Genomic DNA, 13065 nt, shown 5'->3' with positions numbered 1-13065 from the left:
TTTCCAAACTACATTTTACCTTCCTTTCCAAAATTTACCTATCTTACCACATTCCAACAACAAGAGTGAGAACTTATGCCTATTTTTCTCCATATTGATAGGATGCTAAATTTGCTCATACATTAAACCCTCATTGAAATCTTTGATAGTCATTCTGAAACAATTTCTTTAGCAAAACTACACTTGACGCACCTTTTCCTGCTTCCAGTCCCCCCCCCCCCCAAAAAAAAAAAGAGAGAGAGAGAGAGAGAGAGAGAGAGAGAGAGAGAGAGAGAGAGAGAGAGAGAGAGAGAGAGAGAGAGAGAGAGGAGAGAGAGAGAGAGAGAGAGAGAGAGAGAGAGAGAGAGAGAGAGAGAGAGAGAGAGAGAGAGAGAGAGAGAGAGAGAGAGAGAGAGAGAGAGAGAGAGAGAGAGAGAGAGAGAGAGAGAGAGAGAGAGAGAGAGAGAGAGAGGAGAGATTGTTTTTGGCAAAACTACAGCTGATATACCAACAGTCTCTTACCCATCAGATTAATATTTTACACTTGAAACTTTCTGATAATGATCATTCATGATTAGTTCTTTCCTAAGGCACCTCAGAAGCTTTTTAATCTTTTTTATTAATGCCCATTGAGTAACTTGTAACTAGCCTTTCCAGAGGTATAGACTAAAATAATTTCCTACAATAGAAAGACCTATATAGTTATGATTATATCCATATAAACATATCACCCTTGTTAAGAACCAATGGGGTTATACACATCTTTTCATTATTATGCAAAGCAACAAAATTTCATGAGTGTTGCAGCAACAACTGAAAACTGGAATCATTACCTAATGACTATAATCTGAAATGCCTAAGGACTCCGGAAGGTCTATTAACCTTGAAACCAAACTGGTTCACAACAACGAGCTGTTTAACCTATTCAACAAAGATTAAATTTTTGACAGAGGAACAAGAAAATGAAGCACTTGCAGCCAAGCAAAAAATAACATCTAAAGAAGTAAGGCATACAGTACATAGGAAACTAAGACATTAATCGACTAACCCGTATTTCGCCTCATGGAGGAGGAACGCGAAACACTGCGTCTGTGCATGGCTGGTGAATCATGGTGACTACTCGAACGACTGCCTACGGCCACTTGATGATTCGCTAAAAAGAAAAGGAAGCCACATCATTTCCTGTTGCTGTATAATGGACATGCAATTCAGTTACTGCACTCGATAAAAATTTTTTTTACAAACCCACAATGTTACCTTTTGCTTAATGATGACAAATTATCTAAAATCTTTCAAAAATATGACTACTTTTACAAATCAGTCACTATCTGAAACACAAAGGTGCAAGTGTAGTTTGCATGCTAAGAAAAAAAGTCATTCAAAAGAAGGATAAAAAGAATGTAAAGACAGAAATAAACCATGAATAAAATATAAAAATGCTGGTCATAAATAAAACATGAAATGTGAATACGAATACTGTATATATCCATTATACATATAAACACAAAACAGTATGGCAAAAAATATATAAATATATATGTCATAATCTTTAAATATTTCAAACCAAATAATAATCTTTTCCTTATGTTTACCAATTACATAGAATATTTATGAAATAATGGAAAAAAATGTTCTTGAAGTTTTTCCTTTCTAATAGAGTTAGAATTTCTTCCAATCTGTATCATGAATGTAAACCACTTATTTTCCTAGATGAACATAAGACTTCTGGGACCAGAATTAAAATACAGTAAAAAGACGCAATACTCATGGATTGTCTTGAATCATCATATGAGGGAGGGTGTACTCTTTAATGAAGAGCACCTTATTATTCATCATCATTGATAACATTCTCATGCATTATTTTCTATTCGTAGGCTTAAAAGTAAAAGTCCTCACTACCATCTTGTGTATTTTTTACTTGAATTTCAATCTGGTCTATATCTTTAACTAAACCCATTTTCTGAAATTTTCAAGGCCGGTCGTTGTCATGCTAGCATCTGTATCTGTCTTTTTCTAACCGCCCCTCTCAGTTCACCGAGAAGCCACTTTGACAGAAACTTGCTGGCCGGATGAAAGGGGAAGTATAACTCAAAAGAACTCCAATTTTTTTTCCTACACAGCACTACTGTACAGTACTCTGGGATCCCTCCCAACAAAACCCGGCAAGGTTGAAATGGATGAGCAAGGTAATAGCCGTGCAGTATTATGAAAGAAAGTAGTTTCGCCCATTTCTTTTTATGAGGGTTAGATTTTGCACGTGTCACAAAATTCCAGACCAGCTAGCCTACAAGTGCAATCTAGATCTATACAAATCTAGGAGCTTTCATGAGCTTCTACCAAAACGTTTGAAATTAAGAAAAATACCCTTTTAAACACAATAGAATAACCTATCACCACTAACAGCATGGACATCTCCATGCTCATGTTCTACAAAAGAGTAGAAAAATAAAAAGTGCAAAAAATTTGATTCTACAAATAAAAATATGTATGAGAATATTAAAAACATTGTAATTTGTCATAAATCTAAAAAAAAAAAGAGAGAGAGAGAGAGAGAGAGAGAGAGAGAGAGAGAGAGAGAGAGAGAAGAGGAGAGAGAGAGAGAGGAGAGAGAGAGAGAGAGGAGAGAGAGAGAGAGAGAGAGAAAACAGCGCAATACATGCAAAGCCATACCAACCAAAAATAAGCTCTGTGAATCACCTTAATTGGTAGAGGTCAATTAAATCAGCAAGAAACAAACACACACTTTTTAAGAAGCAATTTCTGCATGCATAGTGCTGTTGTTTCAGTGTCCACACCTGTTGTCCTGCCCATTGACTGCGTGTCTGAGGTCATGCTGGTGTTGTTTAGCCAGTTGTAAGATCTTGGCCAACTTATCATCATCATCGGGAAGATCAGCCCCTCCCCATCCACCACCAGCCAGGCACACCCCAGACAAGTACTGAACTAACGGTGCATGCTCTCCTACCTGGAAACCCCGTCCTTTCCTTGAGAGTACAACCACTCGGCTTTGAGGCTGGGAAAACAAAACTTGCTTTAGTCATCGTTTAGCTCTTTATTTTCCAGGACAACTTAAAAACTATAAACACACTTGATTAAAACACCTTACTTGTTACTCTTGAACAAATAAACACTGCTTGGAAGCTGGGAAATTAACTCTTGCTTTAGCAATAAAGTACCTCAGTTTCTTGATTCCATAAGAACCTTTAAAAACATCCATTATTCTCAATGAGTAATATTAAAAATTTGGAAGACTATTTGTTTTTTTCTAAAATATAAACCCAGTTCATTTACTGTATTAGGATATCTCTTTTTGGCGGAATATTAAATGGCCATAGAAGCTTGGTAATATAATGTTTGATCAGCTATAGCTGGTGAGTGGGAGAAGTTTAGGCCTCTTACCTGAGCACTCGCCAATCAGTTCTTTTCAGGACAAGAAAAACAGGCTGGTTTGAGCCAGGACTTATATGACCTAGAGTTTGTGTTCAATAATCTCCCAGACTTGCTCTTACAAGAATGAACACTTTTATGTTCATACCTACCCAGAAAAGTTAGCTTCCTCTTTACATATGTGAGCAAGGACAGGATGACTCCTGACACCATCTATACCCATCTATACAGCCCGATACACGGAGAGCAGGGCTGACAATGTTCCAGGGTTCCATGTTTGAGTATCCCATGTATGTGGCTTTATCTCAGATGCCAAGAAAGCCTGTCTTCATGAGTCATAAAATTACACTAACTTGGAACCTAGCATAAGTCGTGATGTCCCTGACGTATAAGCTTTACCAAACATCTTCCCTCTGGTTTAAATGGAAAAAGGAAGGCGCAGCAAATCTTTAACAAATGGCTACATTACAAGACTGTTGTGTTGGGTAATATCTAAATATTGTCCAGCCAGCAACAAAACAGCCTGCGACTGCAAAAGGATAACAAAGACGACCAGTCATTACCAGTCATCCAACTTTTTACTTCTATAATTCTTAAATGAAATGCTTTTCCATGAAACTGGAATTATTTCTGTTATGTGTTCCGAAATATGCGATTTTCCATTTATGCGGGTCCATTTATCAACCAAATTCTCGCATAGTTCGGGACCCTACTGTATTTATACAAATCTGACATAAGCCAGTCCTTGCGAGCATAAAGGTAGAGGAGACTTACATAACTATATAGAACACAATTACAATACAGGCATTGAAAGCTTACAATATTCATTATTAGATGTTATTTTCTGTTTTAAAGACAAAATACTGTCATTCCTAGAATATATAAAAATATATTCAACGTTCTCTTGTGTTTGTTGTACGTCCGTTTTAATGCTGTCCATGGGAGACCATGTTTTTGCGACCAAAACATCTCTGCGAGACTCTGGATAAGGGTTCTTACAATACCTGCCCCAAATAAGAGACTTGAGTAACTAAAGTGTTATTTGGGATGTTGTAACACTAATTCTTAAATGGGTATTGAACGAAAATTTGTATTTTTCAAATGTTCAACTTATTCTAAAAAAAATATCTTTTTTTATTTATATTTGTGTATCTCTCATCTGCCCTTTAAATTGTCATATATTTTCTCATTCATTTCAGGTTTGTGCAACACCCTACACTCAGTAGGGAACTAGTATAACTCGAATACTATTCACTAGCATGGCACTGAGAATGTGGTTGTCCTGTGGAAGGCATGTTGGTGGAGTTGCCGATAAGACTGTGATCCCTTATTCAATTGTAGACTGTCCTTTTCTACATATTGTTGAAAACCGCATTTGGGGAGTTGATTTAATACTACCAGACCAAAATATATTGTAGTGGCAATACTTAGTGTGTATGAATACTTATACAGTACTTGTATCGTGTCTGCATTCTAAACAACCCTTTTTATTTAAATTTTTTCTAATGATGTGCTTACTAAGGTTCTCATCTTTCTTATTTTTGTGAGATTTGTTTAATTTACTTTACTCTGTTGCAGGTCTTAAATGATAGGTAAGTGGACCAGTCAGTGAACTAGTTATCGTCAGTGTTTAATGGTATCGTAAATGTTCTTTTTATTATATTAATGTGATATGAACTTTCTGTTAATTTTGCTTAAAAAAAGATTCTATTTAATAAATTATTCAATTTGCTTTTTTAATAACCAGACCCAGATTTCTCAATCATGTAATATCTTGTAGTACTACAGCACTGTTTATATAGGAAAATCTTATCTGAAGTAAATGTAGCTATGACTGAAAAAGTCATTGCAATGACAACAATGGTAATGAATGTTTATGTCAAAATACATTTACAGATAAATAAAGAAATTACTCATGCCATAATTAAATAAAAAACGATAGTTATTACATTGATCACAAGCGAAGAGAGCTAAGACAACCAGCAGGGATGCAGAAAACACATCCTTACTCAGTGATGGCTGAAAGAGAACTGATAGAAAACAAACTCATATGAGGGAGGGTGCCCCCTTCCCACTCACCAGCTACTGCTGGTTGAGTATCTTATTACCAAATTCTAGACCATTCCAGCTTTTGCCTAAAGATATCCATGTAAGTCACAAGAGTCTGTATTGTGTATGTGTGTGTGTATGTGTGTGTGTATGTGTGTGTGTGTGTGTGTGATTACCATTCTGTATCTTTGCTATTATTGTATTAGAACATTACCGATTTAAAACTAAAATAGGAAATATAACTTCTAAGGAGCCAAGAACTGATAACCGTTTTTGTATCTAAAATAAATAAACTATTCAGGACCTATACATCTAATAAATAGTGAATTTCACAAGTTATGCTGCAGCTTCATTATCATCACAAATATTAAATACTAACATAAAAAGGTCTGGATTACTCATCAAAACTCTCTCAGTAATTGCAAGGAAGAATTACTAATACATGAAAGGCAAATACTTGAGCAAGGTAAAGCAAAACTGAACAGGCAAGTAAAAAGATACCAAAGGTAACAGATGAAGAAAGCAATGCAGCTAGTCCTGAAAGAATGCAGCAAAGAACTTTTTATAATCTACAGTGTGCTGCAAAAGGTACATTCTGTGGTATGGTGTACTTTTCTGGTCCTACTCTTATTAGGTTTGTGAAAGTTAAGGTATGAATAAAGGAAAATTTTCCACTTATGCTACATTGTGCCATGGATCCTCTCTGAATCCATAACTCTTGGACTGGGTACGGATACGGTGGAGTCAGTAACCTTGAGTATAATTTTTGCAATTAAAATGCCCTATGTAGCAACACCACAAAGTAGAAAGGAGATTAAAGGTGGGAAAGGGTTTATGGAAGACAAAGGATTGTAGCATGAACAAGGGGAAAAGGAATTTGATTAAAAACCAAACAACAGAAGTTAGTTTACAGAAAAAAACAATAAAAATTATATTTTAATTATAAAATAAATTTTTGAATATACTTACCCGGTGAATATATAATAGCTGCTACTCAGCGGCTCGACAGAAAACATACTCAAAAAACTCGCGAGCGATCGCTATGAAGGTTGCGGGTGTGCCCACCAGCGCCAACTACCGGCCAGATACCACTCTTGCATGTAAACAAACCCTTCAATTCTTTTCGTCCCGCTGCGTCTCTATTGGGGAGGAAGGGAGGGCCTTTAATTTATATATTCACCGGGTAAGTATATTCAAAAATTTATTTTATAATTAAAATATCATTTTTAAATATTTAACTTAGCCGGTGAATATATAATAGCTGATTCACACCCAAGGCGGTGGGTAGAGACCAGAGTTAATTAAGTTTACAGCGTATAAGCTAAGAGTTTTTTTTTTTTGACAGTTATCAATATAACAAAACCAAAATATATAGGTACCTGGTAAGGAAGCTGACTTAGACGATTACTCTGCCTTGTAAGTCTGTCTTCCTCACGGAGCCCAGCGATCCTCTTAGGATGCTGAAAGACTCCCAGGAGCTGAAGTATCAAGAGCTGCAACCCATACAACAGGACCTCATCAAACCCATAATCTGGGCGCTCTCAAGAAATGACTTTGACCACCCGCCAAATCAACCAGGATGCGAAAGGCTTCTTAGCCTTCCGTACAACCCTAAAAACAATATTAAAAACATTTCAAGAGACAGATTAAAAAGGGTATTGGAATTAGGGTAATGTAGTGGTAGAACCCTCAGCCACTACTGCACTCGCTGCAACGAATGGACCCAGTGTGTAGCAGTCCTCGTAAAGAGTCTGGACATCTTTTAAGTAAAATGACGCGAACACTGACTTGTTTCTCCAAAAAGTCGCGTCCATAATACTTTGCAGAGATTTATTTTGCTTGAAGGCCACGGAGGTTGCTATATCTCTAACTTCGTGCGTCTTAACCTTAAGCAAACATCGGTCTTTCTCATTCAAGTGAGAATGAGCTTCTCGTATTAAAAAAATCTGATAAAATATGACAAAGCATTCTTTGACATAGGCAATGAAGGTTTCTTAACTGAGCACCATAATGCCTCAGATTTACCTCGTAATGACTTAGTACGAGCTAAATAGAACTTAAGAGCTCTAACAGGACATACAGTAGGGTCCCGAATTATGCGAGAATTTGGTCGATGAAAGGCCTCGTGTAATTGGAAATTCGTATATTTCGAAACACATCATGGCGGCAAACAGCAACCTACCCGTCAATTTTTTTTTCACTCCATTTCTAGCTTTCTAGCTATATATATACTGTATATACACTGTGTGTGTGTATGTATGTATGTATGTATATATTATATATATATAAAACATATATATATATATATATATATATATATATATATATATATATATATATATATATATATACACTGTAGCTTTTATCTTAACAATACTGTAAGAAATCCTTCTTATAGATTTTTTTTATAAAATACTGTACCAAATTTCTTTTATGGATAAATAAAACAATAAAAAGTTGTTAAAGTTTTGATAATTTTCTATGACTAGTATTTACTACTGTACTATGCATAGCTTACTGTTTTCAGTATTTTCCGAATGATGTAGAATTATTTCCTATAGATACAAAAAACAAAAAAGGGTTTTCAAGGTTTGATACAGTACGTATCTAGCAATAGTTAAAAATTACAGTATAGTACTGTATATCCATGATGACACTCCCACACGTAAACACGGCCAGTAGGCGCAAGTGTGCACTAGGCTGCTGTACGATAATCACGCTTTTTTTGCCCTGAGCGGTCATTTCACTAATGATAATTTTTCAAAGTTAATATAATTTCTTTATGCTTATAATTCGTAATTATAGTTAAAAGTAGGGATATTAATTAAATGGTTGAGTAAAAAAACAATTAATACTACTATTATTTAATTTCAAATGGCTACATAATACTGAATATTCTAATGGGTTCTTTTTATCTTCAATCGTAAATCTTACGCCTGGATAAGCAACAAAAGGAAAGGGATAGGTCTCTCTCTCTCTCTCTCTCTCTCTCTCTCTCTCTCTCTCTCTCTCTCTCTCTCTCTCTCTCTCTCTCTCTCTCTCATATCGTTTCCTGTATAGTTTTCAAATATGTTCGTCATACATTTGTACATTATTTATCCACTTTATTCTCTCTCTCTCTCTCTCTCTCTCTCTCTCTCTCTCGGCATTTCCTTTCCCTTTATAGTTGTGAAATTTCGTTGTCCAGTCATTCGGTAATGAGAAGTCATTTTCGCTTTCGGCATCGAAAGAAAACTTTGTTTCTTCAATATACTCATCACTGGAGGATTCAGAACTAGTGCTCTCATTATCAAACAGGTTATCATTATCAAATTCCACAACAAGAATATCATTTATTTCATCTAAAGAAATAACCTTCCTCTTTAGACCTTTCATTACAAAAGGAACAACAAATAACCACTTATGCATGAACGCCCGAGCGCACTGATAGGAAACCAGTTCAAACCAGAGTTTTGTAACATCAAGCTACCTTCAGAAAAATAGTTGCCAGACATCATATAAGTTTCTATTCACAGTCCCCATATGCTGAGAGTGTTGCCAAGTGGTGATCCTATACTTACTATACGAGTAAAGTAACATCACGAGACTGACGGCTTGTAAAAGGCAATTAAAGTCATGAACGAAATATACAGTTGAAGGCGGTACCGAGTAGATCGTGGTGAACGGTTTATCACGTGGGTGACGCTTAACAGGTTAAAAAAACATTTTATATAGTTCGGTATTTTCTCTATCCATCCTCTCCCAGAAAACCTTCAAATGTGAATTATCGGAATGTGTGCAGATCTTGGCAGTGCGATAACTAGTTAGCGACTGAGAATAAAAAAAATAAAAAGCCCGATTGACGATGCTGATGAAGAGGATATCGAATACCGATTTTTCCCTAATTGATTTTTTCTACGTTCTGTCTAATCCAATTTACAGTACATTCTTATGTAAAGGGCGAACCCCAACATTTCTTGATGCTGCTACACTTTAATTATAGATATTTTACCACCTATTTATAATCTTTATTTATAATAACATCTTTAGTAATAGCTCTTCAATATCACTTTCAGGAGTAAATGCGTTTATGATCGACGATGAAACGTAAAAAAAACGTTTTCCTTTTAAGAAGGCGTTTTTTTAGGAAAAAAAAAAACAACACGAAACAAAATTGCTCATATTTCATATATTTTGATTTTCTAAGGATAAATAAAAACAACATTAATTATAACATTATTATCACATAGTACCTGGTAAGATATCTTTTGCCGCAAAAGTTAACCTATAGACAGATGTTAAAATTGGTTAGCGAGTTCGTTATGATCGGCGATGGAACGTACCAAACAGTAATGGGTTTGGTTGTGGTGACATGTTTGGCAGTAGCATGATATAAAATAGTCTTTATTTTGATGGTTTTTAATTTAAAGTTTAATGAATAAGGATTTTTCACCATAATCACAACGTAAGTATAAAAATTAATTAGTACAAATATGGAATATTATACATATAGGTGTTGGACAGTTAGGCTAGCGACAAGTTCACACAACAGATGGGCAAACCTTAACATTTTTCATCCAAAACTAGTCTTAAAATGTTTGAACAGAAATCTTTCTCTCACATTCTCCCCCCCCCCCCCTTCTCAGACATCGGGGAACCATCACCCCCCCCCCCCCAATACAATTAAGAAAACAATAGATTTCCTACGCTTCGCGGTGCTTGACTCGCGGATTTAGAATGCTTCTCGCAGATAGAGGAAAATTAATTTTTGAAAACTATCGATCACGTAATTGAGGAATCGTGTAATTAGAACACGTGTAATTCGGGACCCTACTGTAATACTCTTTCCAGTTCGTTGCCTACGATCTCTGATAAGCAAGGAATATCAAAAGATTTAGGCCAAGGATGAGAAGGCAGTTCATTTTTGGCCAGGAAACCAAGTTGAAGTGAACAAGTGGCTTTTTTCTGTAGAAAAGCCGATGTTCTTACTGAAGGCATGAAGTTCACTTACCCTTTTAGCCGAAGCCAAGCACACTAGGAAAAGTGTCTTGAGGGTGAGATCCTTCAGGGAGGCTGAATGTAATGGCTCAAACCTGTCTGACATGAGGAACCTTAGGACCACGTCTAAGTTCCATCCAGGAGTTGCCAAACGACGTTCCTTAGAGGTCTCCAAAGACTTAAGGAGATCTTGGAGATCTTTATTGTTGGAAAGATCTAAGCCTCTATGTCGAAAGACCGAAGCCAACATGCTCCTGTAGCCCTTAATCGTGGGAGCTGAAAGGGAGCGAACCTTTCTCAGATGTAAAAGAAAATCTGCTATTTGGGCTACAGAGGTACTGGATGAGGACACAGATGCTGACTTGCACCAGTCTCGAAAGACTTCCCACTTCGACTGGTATACTCTAATGGTAGAAGCTCTCCTAGCTCTTGCAATCGCACTGGCTGCGTCCTTCGAAAAGCTTCGAGCTCTTGAGAGTCTTTCGATAGTCTGAAGGAAGTCAGACGAAGAGCGGGGAGGCTTTGATGGACATTCTTTACGTGGGGCTGACGTAACAGATCTACCCTTAGAGGAAGACTTCTTGGAAAGTCTACCAGCCATTGAAGTACCTTGGTGAACCACTCTCTCGCGGGCCAGAGGGTAGCAACCAACGTCAACCTTGTCCCTTCGTGAGAGGCGAACTTCTGCAGTACCTTGTTGACTATCTTGAATGGTGGGAATGCATATAAGTCCAGAAAAGACCAATCCAGTAGAAACGCGTCTATGTAGATTGCTTCTGTATCTAGGACTGGAGAGCAATAGATTGGTAACCTTTTGGTCAACGAGGAGGCAAAGAGGTCTATGGTGGGTTGACCCCAAGTAGCCCAAAGACTCTTGCCCACGTCCTTGTGGAGGGTCCATTCCGTGGGTATCACCTGACCCCTCCGACTGAGACAGTCTGCCAAGACGTTCAAGTCCCCCTGGATGAATCTCGTCAACAGGGAGATGCCTCGAATTCTTGACCATAAGAGAAGGTCCCTTGCGATCTCGAGCAGTGTGAAGGAGTGTGTGCCTACTTGCTTGGAGATGTACGCCAAAGTTGTGGTGTTGTCTGAGTTGACCTCTACCACTTAGTTTCGAAGAAGCTTTCGAATATCATCAAGGCCAAGTGGACTGCTAATAGCTCCTTGCCGTTGATGTGCATGCTCTTCTGACTTGAGGTCCACAGACCCGAGCATTCCCGACCGTCCAGGGTCGCAACCCCAACCCAAATCCGACGCGTCGGAGAACAACGCGTGGTTTGGGTTCTTGACTGCTAGGGATAGTCCCTCTCTCAGACTGATATAGCTGTCCCACCATTTAGAGCATGCCTTCACTGGTTCGGAAACTGGGAATGATACCGTCTCTAACGTCTTGTCCTAGTTCTAGTGCGAGGCTAGATGGAACCGGAGAGGCAGAAGGTGTAGTCTCCCTAGTGAGACAAACTGCTCCAGGGATGAGAGAGTCCCTACGAGACTGTACCAACTCCTGACTGAACAAACATTATCTTTTCAGCATTAGTTGGACTTCGAGCAGGGCTTGTTCTAATCGGTGGCAGACGGAAAAGCCCGAAAAAAACTGGACTGCGAATCTCCATCCCCAAATATAGAATAATCTGGGATGGGATCAGTAGGGACTCAACGTCCAATGTAGATCCTGCAGACAGCGAAGACTGGATGATGCTCTGAGAAGTCAGTCATCCAAGTACAGGGAGGCTCGGATCCCTGATAGATGGAGGGATTTTGCCACATTCCTCATGAGCCTTGTAAACACGAGAGGAGCAGGACTGAGGCCAAAGCACAGGGCTCGAAACTGGTACCCCACATTCCTGTAAACAAACCTCAGAAACGATTGGGAATCTGGGTGTATAGGAATGTGGAAGTATGCCTCCTGAAGGTCGAGAGAGACCATCCAGCCGCCTTCCATTAATGCTGTCAAGACAGCCTGGTAGACTTCATCGTGAAGTTTGTCTTGACAATGAACACATTGAGCACACTTGCCTCTTACGTACTCCTGCAGTGAACATGGCTGCCAGATCATTGGAGCCATCCCTGAGGAACTTGTTCCTGCAGAGAACGTGGCTGTCAGATCATTGGAGCCATCCCAGAAAGCCTTGTTTATGCATGACAGAATTGTACAGCAAAACTTCAAACGCTCGAAAAAAGACTCCTAACAGGAGATGGTCTACCTCTGAAGTCGACCATAAAATCTAGGAGGGTTTCATGGCCAGGTGTCAGGGAGAGTCTATGAGTGTCATATCAGACTCTCGCTCTATAAGCCAGCTTAAAAGTAGGGAAAGCAAAGGCTGTCTCCCCCAAACTCCTCCTGGTGATAAACCAGTCGCCTAGCAAACGTAAAGCTCTCTTAGAAGAGCTAGAGAGCACTAGCTTATAAAAACAACGGCTTCGAAGTAGTTAGGCCTAGTGTAAACTCTGACGTTTAGGCGAACGAGGAGCAGCAGTTACAAAAAGATCCGGACAAAGATCCTTAAAAATCAGTATGATTTATTTAAAGTCCATAGAGAGCTAAGCAGCTTTAGGCTCCTCTCCGTCTGACAGAGTCCTCAAGGGAATATCAGTAGGAGGGGGAATAGCAACTTCCTCATCTGAAGGAATCTTGTCCGACAATAGCCGAGTCTCAAGCAAGGGAGAGAC

General features: G+C 38.4%; 1 protein-coding gene across 1 annotated transcript in view; it reads right to left on the bottom strand.

Annotated features, from left to right (window-relative positions):
- The window catches only part of LOC137647255 (serine-rich adhesin for platelets-like), a 75311-nt gene that overhangs the window by 35853 nt on the left and 26393 nt on the right, over positions 1 to 13065 (bottom strand). The window contains 4 exon segments of the mRNA XM_068380649.1: positions 1028 to 1112; positions 1114 to 1132; positions 2775 to 2961; positions 2964 to 2992. Of these exon segments, the coding sequence (XP_068236750.1) occupies positions 1028 to 1112; positions 1114 to 1132; positions 2775 to 2961; positions 2964 to 2992 (320 nt within the window).

The sequence above is a fragment of the Palaemon carinicauda genome, chromosome 9 (assembly GCF_036898095.1).
Source record: "Palaemon carinicauda isolate YSFRI2023 chromosome 9, ASM3689809v2, whole genome shotgun sequence".
NCBI classification, from domain to species: Eukaryota; Metazoa; Arthropoda; class Malacostraca; order Decapoda; family Palaemonidae; genus Palaemon; species Palaemon carinicauda.
The sequence above is the reverse complement of the archived record's forward strand: the minus strand, read 5'-3'. Positions and strand labels throughout refer to the sequence as shown.